Source organism: Tenrec ecaudatus, chromosome 5 (assembly GCF_050624435.1).
Source record: "Tenrec ecaudatus isolate mTenEca1 chromosome 5, mTenEca1.hap1, whole genome shotgun sequence".
Classification (NCBI taxonomy): Eukaryota; Metazoa; Chordata; class Mammalia; order Afrosoricida; family Tenrecidae; genus Tenrec; species Tenrec ecaudatus.
In genome coordinates this window covers 147,193,989-147,212,105 of record NC_134534.1, presented here as the reverse complement: position 1 = coordinate 147,212,105, position 18,117 = coordinate 147,193,989, and the positions used below count along the sequence as shown (strand labels likewise).

The 18,117-nt window shown below is 42.5% G+C and overlaps 1 protein-coding gene across 9 annotated transcripts in view; it reads right to left on the bottom strand.

Annotated features, from left to right (window-relative positions):
- TASOR (transcription activation suppressor) overlaps positions 1-4,841 on the bottom strand; it is a 72,240-nt gene extending 67,399 nt beyond the window's left edge. For all 9 annotated transcript variants that reach the window (XM_075550012.1, XM_075550020.1, XM_075550014.1 and 6 more), the window contains exon 1: positions 4,243-4,841. In XM_075550012.1, coding sequence (XP_075406127.1) covers positions 4,243-4,579 — 337 coding nt within the window. In that variant the 5' untranslated portion in view covers positions 4,580-4,841. The remainder of the gene's footprint in view (positions 1-4,242) is intronic.
- Between the last annotated feature and the right edge of the window lie 13,276 nt (positions 4,842-18,117).

Sequence of the window (18,117 nt, the reverse complement as noted above, 5' to 3'; positions counted from 1 at the left end):
CTATGTAAAACTGTTTCATACATACACCTAAAAATTAGCTTTTAAAATTGTGGATAGACCAGTGTTATCAAAACATACAAATGGAAAATCTACAGTATAAACATAATTTTTCAATTTACAATAAAACTGATTCATGGAATCAGAGGAAATGGCAAGAGTAGTCTGGGGATCGCAGGTGGTCCACAATTCTCTCTGAATCCAAAGGCAGAAGTTCAGAGGCATTAATGATTACATTTAACTATTCACTTGTTCCTGGAAATCATTTGCTTGAGGTATTTTTAAAATATTTTAATAAAAATACTAATATAGGCATGTTTTAGCCGTTTCATATGTATTTAATGTAGGTGAATATATGTATTTATCAACAAGATTAAATAGGGCAGAATTAGAAAATACACTGGGAGACAGTAAGAGAGTTGAGTTAAAATATGTAACGGATTGTTGAATTTTGTGGACTAGGGAGAGGTCTTAGCACCATTACACAGAATACACATCAAATGTTTTATGTGGAAGACTGGGTTCTACCCAGTTTCCTGTTCAGATTTACTTCTCATGTAGGGAGACTATGGTACTCAAGACCCAGTTTTACTTATCCACTATTAAAGCTTCGTGGAAATTTCCTTTAAAAACAAAACTTTGCCCCAAGAATTCAAGGACACAACAGCAATTCTGTGGGAAGATTCAGAGTACAAAACTAGTCATTTACTTCTGAACTAGAACAGTATGGGTCCAGATGTATAAACACAGTTAATTTGTAAGAGACTCCCTTGTGCCCCATAACAAACACTAGCCAGTAAGCATTTCCCAGAAAGTGAATCATCACTACCTCATTTCCCAAGAACTTGAGAGGGGAAAAACAATGAAATACAATTACCAATCTTAATTTATATTCAGGGACTTAATGGATTTGGAGTAAAAGTAGCCAACAATGAAGCATCTAACAAAGTATTTTTCCAATTGGATTAAACCTAATAGTTACTCTTACATTATGAAAATAGCCCAGTCAATATATATGAAAAAGCTGTGAAAGCCAGAACCTGTGTAAGGCAGCAAACTCAAAAAGAGCCAGACCAGTTCACATTTGAGCGATACCTTGAAAACAAAGCAGTTCCATCTAGTTCCAGCTCTCACAGGTTTTATTGGGCATCAAGAAGGTAATTTTTATGCTTTTCCAGAAGAGTTGGGCTGCTAACTGCCAAGTTCAGCATTTCAAAAACCACAAGCCACTCCACTGGAGAAAGATGGAGCTTTCCACTCCACTGGAGAAAGATGGAGCTTTCTACTCCCCTGGTTAGTCTTGCAAACTCACAGAAGCAATTCTACCATGCCCCATAAGGTCTCTATGAGTTGGTATTGGCTCGATGGCAATGAGTTTGTTTCTGTTTATTTTCCGGTCAATAATTCTTTCATCTTTAATCAGTATTAATTAAACACTTATTTTATAGTGAATATAATTCCTCTAAGATAAAGGCACACTAAATATAAATATAAATAACGGGGGAGGGAGCACTTTATAAATGAGTAAAGCAAAAAAACTCACTTGTTTTTACATTATAAAAAGACCCTGGCTAGCCAAACTGCAATAGCAGTAAAAAGCTACTTAACATTCTGTGGAGGCACAATGGTTTAAGTGCTCCACTGCTAGCACAAGGCTGGCAATCCCAATCCACCACCGGTTCCACAGGGTGAAAGATCTGGAGGTCTATTTGGTAAAGATTAAACCCAGGAAAGCCCCAGGGGCAGTAAGTTAAGCATGCCTAAGAATCAACTCCATGGCACATTAGGAGCTATTCACTAAATGACTTTTACCTTAGGTTTAAGTTTCAAAAGAAGACATTTACTACTTCTTCCCTTGGGTAAGTGTATTAACCTACCTATCAATACTGGTTTCCTCATCTGCAAATTAGGAATAGTACCTACCACAAAAGATTGTTAGACTAAGACCTACAACTAGAGCTTGCCAATAAAAGTTTTTTCAAGAAGAGGAAAGAACAGAGTCAACAAACTACATACCATTTGCTTTTAAGGCAAAATATATTCAAGTCCTAATCTTAAATTTCACTGAAAATCATAGTCCTAAGCAAAGGTTCGCCATTAAGATACAAGTGCAACAGACGCTTCTGATACAGAAAAGCTCCCGCAGTCCTACCTACTGAAAATAACCTAATATTCACTAGTAAAAATCAGATGACCACAACTCATACCTGGCTTTCAGCCTTCAAAGAAATGATGTTGGAATGACCCATAAAGACGGAAGCATTTCTAATGAAACACCTTACAAGATAAAGTTGAACTTTTCTCAGCTCCATTATCAAGCATTAACCTCTAAATTTGGATTAAAACATTGTGGTGAAGCTACTTAAATGTCTTAAATCTACGTAAATCATTACTGCTTTACTTGAAAAGCTAGATGAGTTAGTTTCACTAAATTTGAAAAAGCCCACTGTGGCATTTTTCTTACCTACAAGCTTTGTAGATGAAAACTAAAAAGATTAATTTTGCCCAAGAGCACTAGACTCCAGGGAAAACTGGGTTTTTTATCTCCTAATCCTTCAATTACTTTCACTTTAGATGTCTTCAATTGACGTCTATTTTACAGCAACCTGATTTGGTTTAATTAAAAAACCACGCACATATGGCCATTCCGCATACTAAACTGCAAGGGATGAGACCAATTTTCTGGCACTAACTAAATTAAAAAATGGTAAATTGAGGTTTATATCTACATTCTCAGATACTTAAAACTCTACATATGAACTTCGTAATTTTATCCTAAAATGAAAAAAAGCCATCTGCTACGTCATAAAGACCCCCCCCCCCACCTGAATGTATCTCAAACCTTTAATTCAGCCTGCGCATCTGACTTTTCTCAAGACCGTAACTAAACAACTTAACCAAATAGACCAAGAAAATTGATATAACAATGTATTCTTGAAGTTCAAAATCTCTTAATTTAAAAATACTTCTAGAAATATTCCTCAAATTAGGGAAACAAAAATTAACTTCTCAGTCAACGTGCTCTTTTAACACCAAGCATTTCCTTGGCTTTGCCATTCTGAACTTAATGATTTGTACCTTAACTGATAAAAGCCTCCAAAACTTCCCCTGGAGCAAATGGTGCTGGTTATGCACATGGCAAAAAGCACACGGCTCAATAAAGATTCTAAGATGATTCTTTACACAATATTCAAATTGCAAACCAGAAAGCTACTATAAGTTTAAAAGTTTGTATTATTTCCAAAAGTAAGTCATTAAAAACTGAAACCACGCAGGAAAGAGGTCAAGGATTTGCATAAACCAAATCCTGAATATCTACAATCTCTGGATAGTAAACAATATCCTAATGAAAGATTATGAAAATATGCATGTTCATCTCCGTTCGTCACAAGATGGTACCCAAGATTAAAAAAAAAAAAAAAGTAATGGCGTCCCCATGATTGTCTCCATTGGTTTCAAGCGCTAAACCTGAACGTGCAAAATTATCTGGGCCTCTAGCCTATCCTCTGCAAGATCAAGGTGTGACTCTTGGACAGCTCACTTCTGTCCCGGGCCCGCTCTCCCACTAGGGAGGGAGGTTACTGCACCCACCCAGGACCTACCTTCCCAAGCTTCTCAAGTATAAGAAAAACCCAACTACATGTGAATTGAAGGAGAGACACCTATTTGATCTACTCTTCAAAAACATGGGCCGGGGCCACCACCCAAAAAGCTCAACGTGGAACTAAGAGTGTGATGGCAAATAGTGTGCATGGATCACATCGACTCGTGGCAGATTGCTACAGCACGGAAGGCGCGGACATCACGCCAATCTCCAGGGGACCCGGCGCGCCGAGGGCCTTCCTTCCACAGGGCGCAGCACTTGTGGTCCTCAACACGCAGTGGCTTTGGGGGAGCCCCGGGGACGGGGCCACGAAGCTATTTCCACAGGGCAACTTCTCAGAAGCATCCGGTTGAGGCCACGCCAGCTTCTCGCCCCGGCGGGCCGGGAGGGAGGGGAGCCGCCGCCTGAGGGACCAGCTTCCAACCGCAGCTACTTCCGACTTCCACAGGCCACGGGCTGAGGGAGCGTGCTTCGGCCGCCGGCCTCCCGCGCCGCGCTGAAGGCCGTGGGCACGGAAACGGCCGGCGCGGGATGCGTGCTTACGTGTCTCGGGCGGGTGTGGGGAGAGGAGACAGAGGCGGCTCTAATGGAAAGATGAAGGGGGGAGAGAGAGAGAGGTTGGGGAGGAGGGAAGGCACCACCTTTCTTTTCTCGGCTCTTCCTGGGAATCTGAAAACTCCTCCTAACGGGCCTTTCCGGCTCTTCGGGGCCTTTGAGCAGGGCGGCCGCGCCCGCCTCGGAAGCGTCCGGAAGCTGCTCATGGCTGAGGCCCGGGGAGGCTTCGGCCGCCGCGGTCTCCTCAGGCGCGCCGCCGCCGCCGGGCTCCGCGATGCTGAGGACGCCGTCGCCGCCATTTTGTGGGGAGGGCTCCGGCTCCGGAAACGCCTGCTTTATCCCGTCGTCCCCGCCGCTGCCGCCGCCGCCGTCCCAGCTCGCGTCCGTCGCTGGAGAGGCCTCCATCTCCGCAGCAGTCGCCATCGCGTCGGCTTGAGGAGCGAGCCGCGGGACTTCTGCCGACCAGGCCCGACGGGGGTGGGGGGAAGGGGCGGCAGGCCGGCCTCGCCGCCAAGCTGTTCTCAACCCACCCACCCCCTTGTCCCCGGGGCTGCTGGCCGCACTTCCGACCCCGCAGCTTTTGGGGGGAGGCCCTAAGACGGGCACCCCACTCTTCACGCCCCCTCCCCGGGCGCCGCTCCTCGCACGGGCAGTTCCTCGGCTGGCTCCTGCCACTCAGCGTGCTCGCGTCTGTGCCGGGCGTGGGCGGAGCCAGCCTGGCTCCTCCACCAATCAGACCGCAGCACCCGCCTCTAAGGCTGCGGATAGATCACGCCGGGGGGCGGGGCCTCGGGGCGTCGGAGCCCGCCAAAAGGGCTGCTGGCAGCGCCTGGAGAGTGATTCGACGCCGCCGTGTGCTACCGGGCGAGTGGGCCCGCTGGAGCTTCCCTGGCCCTGGAGTGGGCCTCGTTAAGGAGCTGTGCTGGGCCTCAGACCCAGGACGCAAGGATAGCCCCACTTGCGAGAAACGATTTGCCCCTTCTTTCCCACACGCGAGTTACATGGGCCAAAAAGGGCTTCAGCGTAGTGAAATATGCATATGAAGTCCCAGAGTGGAGATAGGAAAATGAGCATCAGTGAAAAGCTTTAGCTAATTCCATCAAATAAATGACCATAGCTTCTGGCAAGATTTTTATCTTAATAGGTATGTACTGCCTCTAGCAATACCAGGCATCTTTTATTTTTTTAAAACGTTTTATTAGGGGCTCATACAACTCTTTTTCTTAACAATTTATTGGGGCTCATACAATTCTTATCACAGTTCATACATATACATACATCAATTGTATAAAGCACATCTGTACAGTCTTTGCCCTAATCATTTTTTTTCTCCTTTTCTTTTTTTACATTTTATTAGGGACTCATACAACTCTTATCACAATCCATACATATACATACATCAATTGTATAAAGCACATCCATACATTCATACAACTCTTATCACAATGCATACATACATCAATTGTGTAAAGCACATCTGTACATTCATTGCCCTCATCATTCTCAAAGCATCTGCTCTCCACCTAAGCCCCTTGCATCAGGTCCTCTTTTTCCCCCTCCCTCCCCGTTCTCCCCTCCCTCATGCACCCTTGATAATTTATAGATTATTATTTGGTCATATCTTGCCCTGTCCGACGTCTCCCTTCACCCTCTTTTCTGTTGTCCGTCCCCCAGGGAGGAGGTCACATATAGATCCTTGTCATCGATTCCCTCTTTTTAACCTGCTCTCCCTCTACCCTCCCAGTATCACCACTCACACCCCTGGTCCTGAAGCTATCATCCGCCCTGGATCCCCTGTGCCTCCAGCTCTTATCTGTACCAGTGTACATCCTCTGCTCTATCCAGACTTGCAAGGTAGAATTTGGATTATGATAGTGCGGGGGAGGGGGGGAGCATTTAGGAACTAGGGGAAAGCTGTATTCTTTATCGGTACTACATCGCACCCTGACTGACTCATCTCCTTACCAAGAAACTTTTAATATGACCTGAAACCCTAGTGTTAAATCTAGTGTCCATAGGACTTGTCTCTGAAGAACTGGGGTTAATCGGTCTTTATGGGTTTTTTTCCTTTGGGTTTTGCCATTTTTCCTACAGTGAATGTGTGGTAAATTAAAGTATAAGCTTTTGCAGGCAGACTCTCACTATATTTAGAAATAGATAGGTAGTGGTTGATTGCTCCTGCTTAAAGGAAAACAACTACAAGGTCAAGTGTAGGGCCTTCTTAACTAGTTCCACCCAGTCAGCATAAACTTGTTAGGTTCCTAGCAACCCTATGTGCAACATAATAAGACACTACCTAATCCTGCATCCTCCTCACTTGAGCCCACCGTTGCAGGCACTGTGTCAATCCACCTTGTTAAGGGTTTTCATCTTTTTCACTGACCTCTTTCTCCACGAGCTTGTCCTTCCTTGATAACATATCTGAAGTACGTTTTAAAAAAAAAAGTCTCTCCCTCACAGAAGGATCAAGGAAGGAACAAGTCAGCCAGGGTGCAGAATGGCACCAATGAAACATACAACATTCCTGTAGTCCCTTTTCCTATACCCCACTATCATGACCCAGTTCCATCTTGCAAATCCAGCTACACCAGAACATGTACATTAGTATAGATAAGAATCCTCAACACAGAATACAGGATAGATAAAACCCCTCAGGAACAGTAATGGGAGTAGCGATACCATGAGGGTAGGGGGAAGGTGAGAGGAGAAGGGGGAAGAGGGATACTGATAGTAATAATCAGTGTGTAACACACACGCACACACCCAACAAACAACAGAGACATGGGGGGTGAAGGGAGGCAACAGACTGTGTAAGATGAAAATAATAATGTATAATTTAGTGAGGGTGAGTGGGTAGGGAAGGGAAGGAAAGAGAGGAGCTGATACCAAGGGCTCAAGTAGAAAGAAAATGTTTGAAAATGATGATGGTAACATATGCACAAATATGATTGATACTATTAATATATAGATTGCTATAAAAGCTGTAAGAGCCCCTAATAAAACGATACTCCAGTTGTACTACTTCAAAGACAGATTTGCTGGTAGTCCAAGGTATATCTAATATTCTTTGACAATACCATAAATCAAAGGTATCATTTCTTCTGTGGTTCACTTCATTTATCATTTATTATTCAGCTCTGACATGCATATAAAGTGACTGATAATCTCATGACTTGGGTCAGGTACATTTCAGTCCTCAATGTAACTAACATCTTTACTCTTTAAAATTTTAAAATAAATTTTGGGTTTTGTTGTTTCAGCAGGTTTGCCCTATGTAATGTTTCTTATCTTGACTAATGCTAACATAAGCTCTGATTATGGATCCAAAAAAACTAAATCCTTGACTACTTCAATCTTTTTCCAGTTAATCCTGATGTTACTTATTTTTCTGTTCTTTTTAAAAACTTATTAATTGGGACTTGATAAATATATCATTCCATAAGTTCAATCACCAGCAGAATTGCTCATTTGCTACCACAATCAATTTCCAAACATTTCTTTTCCACGTGGATTCCTTGACATTGTCTCTGTTTCCCCTCCCCCACCACCACCAGCACTGTACCTCCCTCCCCCAATCCCTTATTCTACTTGCTATCTCTATAGGCTCATCAATCCTGGGTTTCATATGCCAACACATAACAGAACTTCAAGAGGGTAGCCCCCAATGACCTAACTCCTCTGAGATACCCACTAATAAGTCCAAACAAAAATAAATAAATAGATAAACCTAGTATAAACTAAAAGTACAGAGAATTTGGGAAAGCAGATCAATCAATTCCAGCCTGCATTGTAGGGGGGCATCTGCTGACAAAGTTTTAACTGTTCAAGTTAAATTTATGCCTTTGATCTATACTCAAATCTACTTCACTCTGTTTAGTAACCACTTTCCTCTTATCCCTCAATTCTGGATGGAGGGAGTTCGCCCACCAGAGGCTTACTTATTTCCTAGGCAGTTCCACAAATGGATCTTGGGCTTCCACTGTCATCCATAGCCTTCTGCAAAACCCATATTCTTACATTTTAGGCTCTGATACTAATCCTTCCTTCAACTTGCGGTTACCATATATGCTTCACAATCCTTTGGTGACTGACTGATGATAGTGTGCTTCTTCCATGTGGACTTAGTTGACATCTCACTTAGATAGCTGCTTGTTTGGAGACAAGCCTTTAAGACCCCAGACAACACTATCTGATCTAGTAGCTGGGCACCATCTACAAAATTTCTTCACCACATTTTGCTATAGCACCGCGCTCTGTGTTCCCTACCTGAGGGAAAGTTTGGACCAGGGTCATGATGACCTGAGGGAAAGTTTGGACCAGGCCCATGATGTAGGAACTAACTGTTCATAAATTGGAGCTAGGCCCAAACCCATTCCTGGACCAGTTTTGATGACATCCAGATTACCGCTTACACCTCTATGTACTCGCCTCCCTTCTAACGGTTTTGCATTCCTTAACTCATTTAATTTTCACAACTCCCCTATAAGCTAGGTACTCATATTCTTGTTTATCTAAAGAGTAATTATCTTATTAAGTAAAAAAGAAAAAAAGAAAAGCCTAAAAACAGCAAAATGCAGAACAGTGTGGATATATATTACCATTTATACTTAAAACAAGGAGTTTTGGTGGCATAGTGGTTACATGTTGGGCTGCTAACCACAAATATGGTCAGGAGTCCAAAAACATCTGTGGCTCCTTGGGAGAAAGATGACGCTTTCTATTCCCATAAAAAGTTAAAATCTCAGAAACCCACAGGGACAGTTCGACCCTGTCCTATAGATTCACTATGAGTCAGAATCGACATGATGGCAGTGAGTTGGTTTGGTTCTTAAAAAAGGACAACGATAGCTAAGTAAATGGACCAATTTGCATAAAACTTTTATAAAAGGCTACACATATAACTAATAATATTAATTGCCTCTGAAAAGGACAGAGACTGGGAGACCAAAAAACCAATTTCACTGCTATCCAGTCAATTCTACCTCACAGTAACTCTGCATCTCAGCAGTAGAGCTGCCTCTGTGGGTTTCCAAAGCTGTAAATCATTATAGGCTGAAATAGCCTCATCTTTCTCCCAGGAAGCAGCTGGTGGGTCCAAACTGTTGAGCTTGCAGTTAGCCCAATCTGTAACCCATTAGGACACAAGATATCTTTCAGGAGACAAAGCGGGGAGTCAGATTTTTCACTGTATATCTCCACTTAATTTACTTAAAAATTACAGCTGAACAAGAAAATGGGAAGAAGACATGGAAAAGCATACTGAAAAGTTGTTTTCATTGTTACTCAGTCCCACATGAAAGAGTGAAACACTAACACTTGACATACAGGAATACAGATATTTCGAACGGATCTCTGTTTTGAAATGTAGAGGAATTACAGGTAAGAGCATTTAAATAAATGTATAGTTGGAGTTTCAGGACTCACAGAATCAAAAGAATTGCTAGGTCACAATTCAAATAGTAACAGAACTTCTTAACACTTTTTGACCATTTAGTCTCATACAGATGTTTTACAAAACAAGCTCATTACGCACAGATTGTAGTCATTATTAAATGAGACCCATCTGTCATTTATTGAAAAGGTGATCCCAAGGGATTGTTTTGGTTTAAGGTCTAAAGCCTAGGTTCCCAAACTTGGCTGGTCATTGGAATCATCCGTGGATCTTGTGATCTGGGCCCCTCCTCTAGAGATTCTTCAAATAGAGCCCAGGTGTCTGTCGTTTCACCAGATCCCTAGGTGATTCCAATAAGCAGTCAAGTTTGTGAATCTAGGCTCTAAAGAGTATCTCAGGGCAATAGTCTTGGGGAGTCATACTGGTGTCAACCAGTTCAATAAATCTGGACTTTGTAAAGATTTGACTTCTGTTTCATAGTTTTCTCCCATATTGATCTGAATGGTCAGTAGGGCAGCAGAGCATTATCTAGTTCTTTTGGCCTCACGGTAGATAATGTTGTGGTTTGAGACGATACGTCCTATAGATTACTTTCTTCTCTGGGTCTCTGACCAACATCTTTTTTCTTTTGTTCTGGATAAGCAGAGACCAGTAGTTGTATCTCAGATGGCTGCTCACAAGCTTTTAAGACCTTAGACACCACTCACCTCATTGGGATGGAGGACTAGCAGCTGCTGAACTATATTATACCAAGTAACTGAGCTGTGGCACCCGCTATGGCCCGAAGCTCCAAACCTAGAAAACTATGGGTGTTTGCTTATGTCACAGAAGCGTCTATAACTATGTCCCCGACGTCATTATTATATAGCTAGATAGACCTGCCTATATACACATACCTGCATGTACACACACATTTGTGCACACATATATATCCATACATATATATGTCTATATACATGTTTGTATAAACATAAACATATTTTCAGTTGGTGGTAGTGTTATTGTAAAGTTATATTTTTCATGTTCTTCACCAAAAGAATCTTTTTCTCTTGTGCTGTTCTCAGTGGCATCATTTACCATGTGTGCATTTCACCCCCAATAAAATGATTTTAAAAAGAAAGAAAAAAAGATTTCAGTCTAGGACATTGAGCCTCTACTCAAGTACTCCCTCAATGCAAGAATACTTTGTTCAAATAACCCAGCATTCTGTGATGCTTACCTTCCTAACATGATTGCTGAAAACAAAATAGGTTCATAAGCAAATGTGGTGAAGAAAAGCTGATAGTGCCTGGCTGTCAAAAGATATAGCGTCTGGGGTCTTAAAGACTTGAAGACAAACAAACGACCATCTAGCTGAGAAGCAACAAAGCCCAAATGGAAGAAGCACACCAGCCTGTGTGATCATGAGGTGTCAATGGAATAAGGTATCAGACATCAAAGAACAAACAATCATATTGATGCGAATGAGGAGGAGGGCAGAGTCGAGACCCAAAGCCCATCTATAGACAATTGGGCATCCCCTCATGTAACAATCACAAGGGAGAGACGAGACAGTCAGGAATGCGTATAGCACCGACGAAACATACAAGTTTTGTCTATTTCTTTAATGCTTCCCCCACCCCAACCCATCATGATCACAATTCTACCTTAAAAATCTGGCTAGACAGTTAAGAGCTTGCAACACAGGGAATCCAGGACAGATAAACCCCACAGGACCAATAATGAGAGCAGCAATACCGGGAGGGTAGGGGGAAGGTGTGGGGAGAAAGGGGGAACTTATCACAATGATTGATGAATAACCCCTACCCCAGGGGCATGAACAACAGAAAAGTGGGTCAAGGAAGACAGTGATGGGTGTGAAACATGAAAAAGAAATTATAAATTATCAAGAGTTCATGAGGAGGGAGGTTGAGGAAGGGAAGGAAAAAATTAGAAACTGATACAAAAGGCTCAAATAGAAAGGAAATGTTTCAAACATGATGATGGCAACATGTAAAAATATGTTTGACACAATGAATGGATGTATGGATTGTTATGAGCGCCCTCAATAAAATGATATAAAATTTTTCTATAGACTAGCAGCAATCTGTACCCATAAAGATTTCAGTCTGTGGACTAGCTTGTCTCTGATCTAAAGGGTCATTATGAGTTGGTGCTAACTCATTTGCACACAACCCCATCTAAAAGGAAAGACCACCATACAAGAAGAAAAAGGAGCACAAATGAAACTTCCATTCAAAATTAGAAGATCAGGAGGGATGAGCAAGTCTCCTTTAACCACACACCTGATTCCCATAACCACAAACCTCAGCTGAACTCTGTGGAGTCAAGGGCTGTTACTGTAAGAGCTCTTGTTTAGCTCCTGCACATCCTTTGCCTTCATTTCTGGGTCAAACCTTCCTAAGACTTCTGCCAAGTACAATACCATGGATGAATCTCACAGACAGGCTTTTAATGAAAGACGTCAGACACAAAAGAGTATATTGTATGATTTCATTTATATAAAGCTCAATGACACAAAAATAATCTACAGCAATAAAGTCAGAAGTCATTTCCTTTGAAAGTTCCTGACTCGGGGACACATTAATTTTCTGGGATGATGGAAATGCTTTACATCTTGATTTTTGGTGGTAGGTACTTGGTTGTATATAAATATAAATAGTTATCAAGCTTATAGATGTGTGCATTTTGCTGTGTGATGTTATCCTTCGATTAAACAAACAAAAATCCTCTTCTGTTTTAAGGTTCTCGTTATTCAAAAGATAAAGATGAGAATTCTTCAGGACACACAGAATCCTCCTGATTCTGACTGTTCTCGCTTCTTGGCCCCGAAGGGGTTAATAGAGACTGAGGGCAGTGAACTGTTTCCATGGACACCAGATATCCCTCCCAAATGAGGGGTGTCTGGGCACCTTGGCTGCTTGGAGGCTGTTCTGGGAACAGGACCTGTCCAAGGGCGCTGAGCTCCTTCCCAAGGACAAAAACCTTGAGTCTCCTGATAAGGCAGTTTGTTATGAGAACCCAGTGCTTAGTCTGTTCCCTCATTCCTTGTTACTTTGAGAAAGTGCATCCGTGCTTACTCACCCGTGCCTTCGCTAGCTGAGAAAATAAAAGACCGTGCAGGGCAGCCATCTGGGCTACACCCAGCACAGCGGTGTGAGCCCTTCGCGGTGTCAAACCACATTTCCCGTGTCCGTGTCTTCATTTCTGCCCTGCACTGGCACCGAACACTCCACTAGCTATTCTTCCCTCAGCTCCTCCTGGATGTACACTGGCCACAGCTTTTTTTCTTTCCCCTCAGTCTGGCGCGCTTGCCAAGCCTCCTGACCACATAGCTAACCTCAACACTTGCCGTTTCCCCAGTGTGGTGTGCTCTTCCTCCCAGGCCACTGCCTTGCTGCTTAGCTCCTCTACTTCCATTGCCTTCAGCTTCACTTCCTTAGGGAATCTGCCATGATCATCCTCTCATTCCAAGTCAGAATCCTTGTGCCAAGTCCTCACAGAACATCATTCCATTCAACCAGACCATTTACCTCCTCTCCCTCACTATGGAATTACTCCCTTATTAGTGGGATTAATGAACTATGTCTGTCTCTCCTAAGGAGCCCTGGTGGGGGAGTGGGCTATGTGTTGGGCTGCTTCCTGCAAGGTCAGCATTTGAAACCGCCAGTCACTCTGCAGGAGGGATCTGAGGCTTTCTGGGAAAGGGCATCATGCTTGGTAAAGCAGAAGGGTGGCAGAAAAGAGGATGATTCTTGATAAGATAGACTGACACAGTGACTGCAACCATGAGCTCAAACCTAATAGTTGTGAGGATGGAGTAGGCTGAGTGGTGTTTCGTTCTGTTTTACATGGCATCACTATGATTTGGAACCAACTCCATGCTTGAGGTAGTTCGTTTATTGTGCCAACCTGGCTGATAAATACATGTGGGGTTAACTGAAGGGCGGAGGGATAAATGGCTCGTGAGCCTCGTGTTTCAAGTTCTCGGGTCTTTTGCTTTGTGATGGTCGCACCAGGGTGCAGCTGCCTTATCAGTTCCCTGCTTCAGCTTGCAAGGCTGACTTCCTACAAGACCTCCCCAAGGAGAAGCCACAATGGCCTACCCCAATGCAGTCTTGGGTGCTGGAGCAACCCTGTGGAGACCTCTGCCAGCGCTGAGGCTGAGATATTTACACATTCACTAACTCGGCTTTCCTCCTGCAGCTGGCAACATTGCATCTGTTTTGTGAGATGGAGGAGGACTTAGTGGATTGGTGTTGGACATATGGGTTAATGTTGGACTTGTGGGCTTGGGCAGCACTGGATTGGGATGTTTTCTTAATGTGCACTTAACCTTGATATTAAACTCTCTTATACATGAGTTTGTGGATTTGTTTCTCTAAAGTACCCAGACTAATACAATGTTCTACCCCTTCACTCATAAGACTCCAATTGACAACAGATTATGTAATTACCATGCCAACTAGTACAATATATGGATATGTGGGTAACAAAAGTGCTAGCTGTGTCTGTGCTTAATTTCATTAAAAATATTTAAAGGAATCATTATTATTCATTTTAAAGGCCTTTTAACTCAACAATGAAAGTGATTCCAGCTTCTTTTTCAAGGAAAACTTCATTTCAATTATTTAAAGACAAAGGATAGATTACTTTTTGGTCCTAAATACTTTATTTCAAATGTTTCTCTAATAATATTCCCATGCAACATAAAGCCATGTTTTTCCTAATTATTTTTTTCCACTTAATATAAACAATTCCTGGTTTGAAAAACTTTATAGAAAGAAATATATATATACCACCCCACCCCCACAAGTCTGAAAAGATAGGCAATTAATTATTGTAAGTTTTCTTCTAAGAAGTCTTTGGGGAACCAGATCAGTTTTAATAGGGTAATTGGTATATCTATGGTTGTAATTTACATAAATTATAGAAAGATGACACCAGACAATTATCTAATTGAAGAAAATGTGGTATCCGGTTACTTATTTAGAGGAGTGCTACTTGTGGTTTGTGCCATTTGGTGATTAATCCACTCTCTAGAGAATCTAAGTGAATTTCTCTGTGGACAAACTAGGTGGTAATACTGCTCAAAAAAAGCCAAAAGGGTTTTGCTTTATTTTGCAATAGCTCAAAAATACCTTAAATATAAATGCCAATCCCACGCATTCCTTTCATTTAAAAAAGTACAAAAATAATGTGATTCCATGATCCCTTTAGAACACCGGTTCTCCAGGACCAGTGGTGTGAGTGGCGACACTGGGAGGGTAGAGGGAGGGTGGGATGGAAAGGGGGAACCGATTACAAGGATCTACATGTAACCTCCTCCATGAGGGATGGACAACAGAAAAGTGGGTGAAGGGAGACCTCGGACAGAGCAAGATATAACAAAATAATAATTTATAAATTATCAAGGGCTCATGATAGGGGGGCTGGGAGGGGAAAATGAGGAACTGATGCCAGGGGCTTAAGTGGAGAGCAAATGTTTTGAGAATGATGTGGGCAATGAATGTACAAATGTGCTTTACACAATTGATGTATGTATGGATTGTGATAAGAGTTAAATGAGACCCTAATAAAACACTTTTTTAAAAAAAGAAAGAACAGCAGCTCTCAACCTGTGGGTTGCTACCACTTTGACTGGTTGAGCGGCCCTTTCACAGGGGTTCCCTGATTCATAACAGTAGCAAAATGACAGTTATGAAGTAGCAACAAAAATAATTTTATGGTTGGGGGCGGGTTACCACAACATGAGGAACTGTACTAAAGGGTTGCGGCATGAGGAAGGTTGAAAACCACTACTTTTGAAGATGTTTTTCTTTTTTTAAGATTAAATTGTTTATTGGTTACACATGATAATGGATGATACATGTATTATGCTGGGTTGACTAGAGAAACAAATCCAGAGACACTCATATAAAAGCTTTATCTGAAGAAGTAATTATATATAAGGAAAACATCCCAACCCAGTCCAACTGAAGTCCATAAATCTGATACTAGTTTATAATCCCAATTCTAGTCCACAAATCCCTCTTCAGACTCACAAAGCCACATGCAATGATGCAGAAAGATCGCAGGCCAGTGGGTGCAAGGTCTTTTGGATCCAATGGCAATGGATGTATCTTCAGGGCTAGTGCCGATCTCCGGGTGGCTCTCCAACAGGAAGGTGAAGGCAGAGAGAGAGGAGGAGGATCCCAGGACCCTCCTTATGAAGAGGTCACACCCACAAGAAGGTACCATCAGGCTGTCACCCCTACACTCTAAGGTGACATAATATTATGTAACTACCACAATACATAAGTTCCAACTCCATCTATAATTTCATCTGCTACCATTATTCAGTTTAGATGTATTGCATAGGATGTACCAATGCTGGGTTTCTGGAGTTGGGTAAACCTCGCTTATTGCTACACAATGCTGAAAGAATTCACATTGCAGAAGCATGTTTTGTAATCCAAGTGAGTTTTTATGAAGGAAAGGGAAAATTTCAGGTTTCACAGTCTCAAAAGAGAACCTGCTATTGCTGGAAAGTGTGCCAAGTCTTGTGGAAGCCATCCTGGGGTTCACAAGTGGACATGAGAACCACGTGGAAAAGAAGTCTGGGACAGGAACCCACATTTGCAGAACTGGGGAATCCCAGAGATTAAGAGCCCAGAGCAGGTCCTGAGGGGATGGGGCATGCAGGGGCTTGCTCTCTTCACACACTAGGTCCTTACACCATGCCCGTGAGCAAGGGCAGAGTAAAAAGAGACCTGGCTTACCCACAGCTAGAGTTTTAACACCTCTGGTTGGTGAGTGGTGGTTGAAAGTTTGGGCTGATTTTATTGGCTTCACTTAAACGCACCTGGGTGATGTCATGGTCTCGGTGGAGGCTAGGTTTTAGGTTTCACCTATGCTAGGGGGTCCTACTCTTTGCATGCTCAGTTTGGGTTTTCCCATAGGTGTCCGATGGTTGCCTGATTTATTTTCAACCCTTCCATGTGGGCCATTGTAGGCATTGAGGAGACAACCCCACTCGTCCCTAAATCGATCTAGCTTTCACCAACAACCATGTTTTATAACCAAATAAACTGCTAATTAACTTGCTTGGGTGACCTTTTGTTGTTGTTAATTGGAATTTAATACATACGTCTTATCATTCCATTGTTCAATCACATCCAGCAGAAGTGTGCATTTGCTACTCCAATCCATTTCCAAACATTCTTTTTCAGTTTTCTTTTTTTAAAATCATTTTATTGGGGGCTCTTACCAAACATTCTTTTTCTACATGTACTCCTTGATATCGTCTCCCCTTCACACCCATCCACCACCACTGTACCCCCTCCCTCCCATAAGCCTTATTCTACCTGCTATCTCTATAGGTTCTTCAATCCTGGCTTTCACACACCAAAAGACAGAAAAATATATAACACAACTTCAAGAGGATGACCCCTAATGGCATAACACCTCTGAGCTACACCCCAATAGGAACAAAAAACAACAATATAAACCAAAAAAATTGGAAACCAGATTAGATCCAGCCTGCATCCAAGGGGCAGCTGGGTGACCATTTCTAATGGTAAAGTCCAGGTTACACAACAGCAACCTTCATTTCAACTCACAACTAGGCTTATGAAACATGGCTCTCTGGCTCTAAGCAGTCTTCCAATATTATGTATAAGGATATTTCAAATCATCTGGCATCACCCTGAAGGAATTCCATACTTCTCACTGTTGGACAGTTTATCAAGATGGCTTAAAGTAGAATAACTTGACATAGCACATTTTAAAAAGACATTTTTAGTGTCATTATCAGACTATTACATTTATCAATCAACAGCATGGTTGCAAAAAAATTTTTGAAGAAAGAAAACACCACATTAAAACCCTTTGTTAGAACGCTTTATACTTCCAACAGAACAGAAACTAAAGTGATCCGTTACACAATTAGTCACAAATATAGTCCTTAAATTCTTTTGCCCATACACATGAGTAGTCTAAAACACACCTTCTTTGTAGCAGTTAGGTCCTGTGTGTTAGGCAGGGCAGGGTTTTCTAGAGAAACAAAACCAGGACACATGACTATCTATCTGTCTATCTATCTATCCAGCAAGAAGGAATACAACAGCTAATTAGTCCACACAGCAGCACAGAGGGCTCAGTTCAACTCACTTTCATAGAACAGTTAATATACTGAAAGTCCTTCAACTTACAGGGTCTTCGAGTCCAAGGTCCAGGAAGCAGACAGTGGAGTCTTCCCAGGCAGCAGGCAGCAGAGGGAGGCAGCAATAGGCAGGCAGTAGGGTGAGGCAGGGGAGTTAATCGAAGCAGACCCCAATGAACTCAAGCTATGCACTGTGACAGGATCCACCAGCCTCAACCACAAGCAATGTGTGTGCCAGAAGCATGGCGAAGCAGGTCTCAAGGAGCCTCTAGTTCTAGCTACACGATCCATGGGTTGCCTTGGCCCAAGGATAGTGCAGTGCACACTTGAGGCAGAGATCTACTCAAGCTGCAACCTGATTAAACTCCTCCCACACATTCCTATTGGCCTAATTGGCACAGTAGACCTAACCATGATACCCTGCTA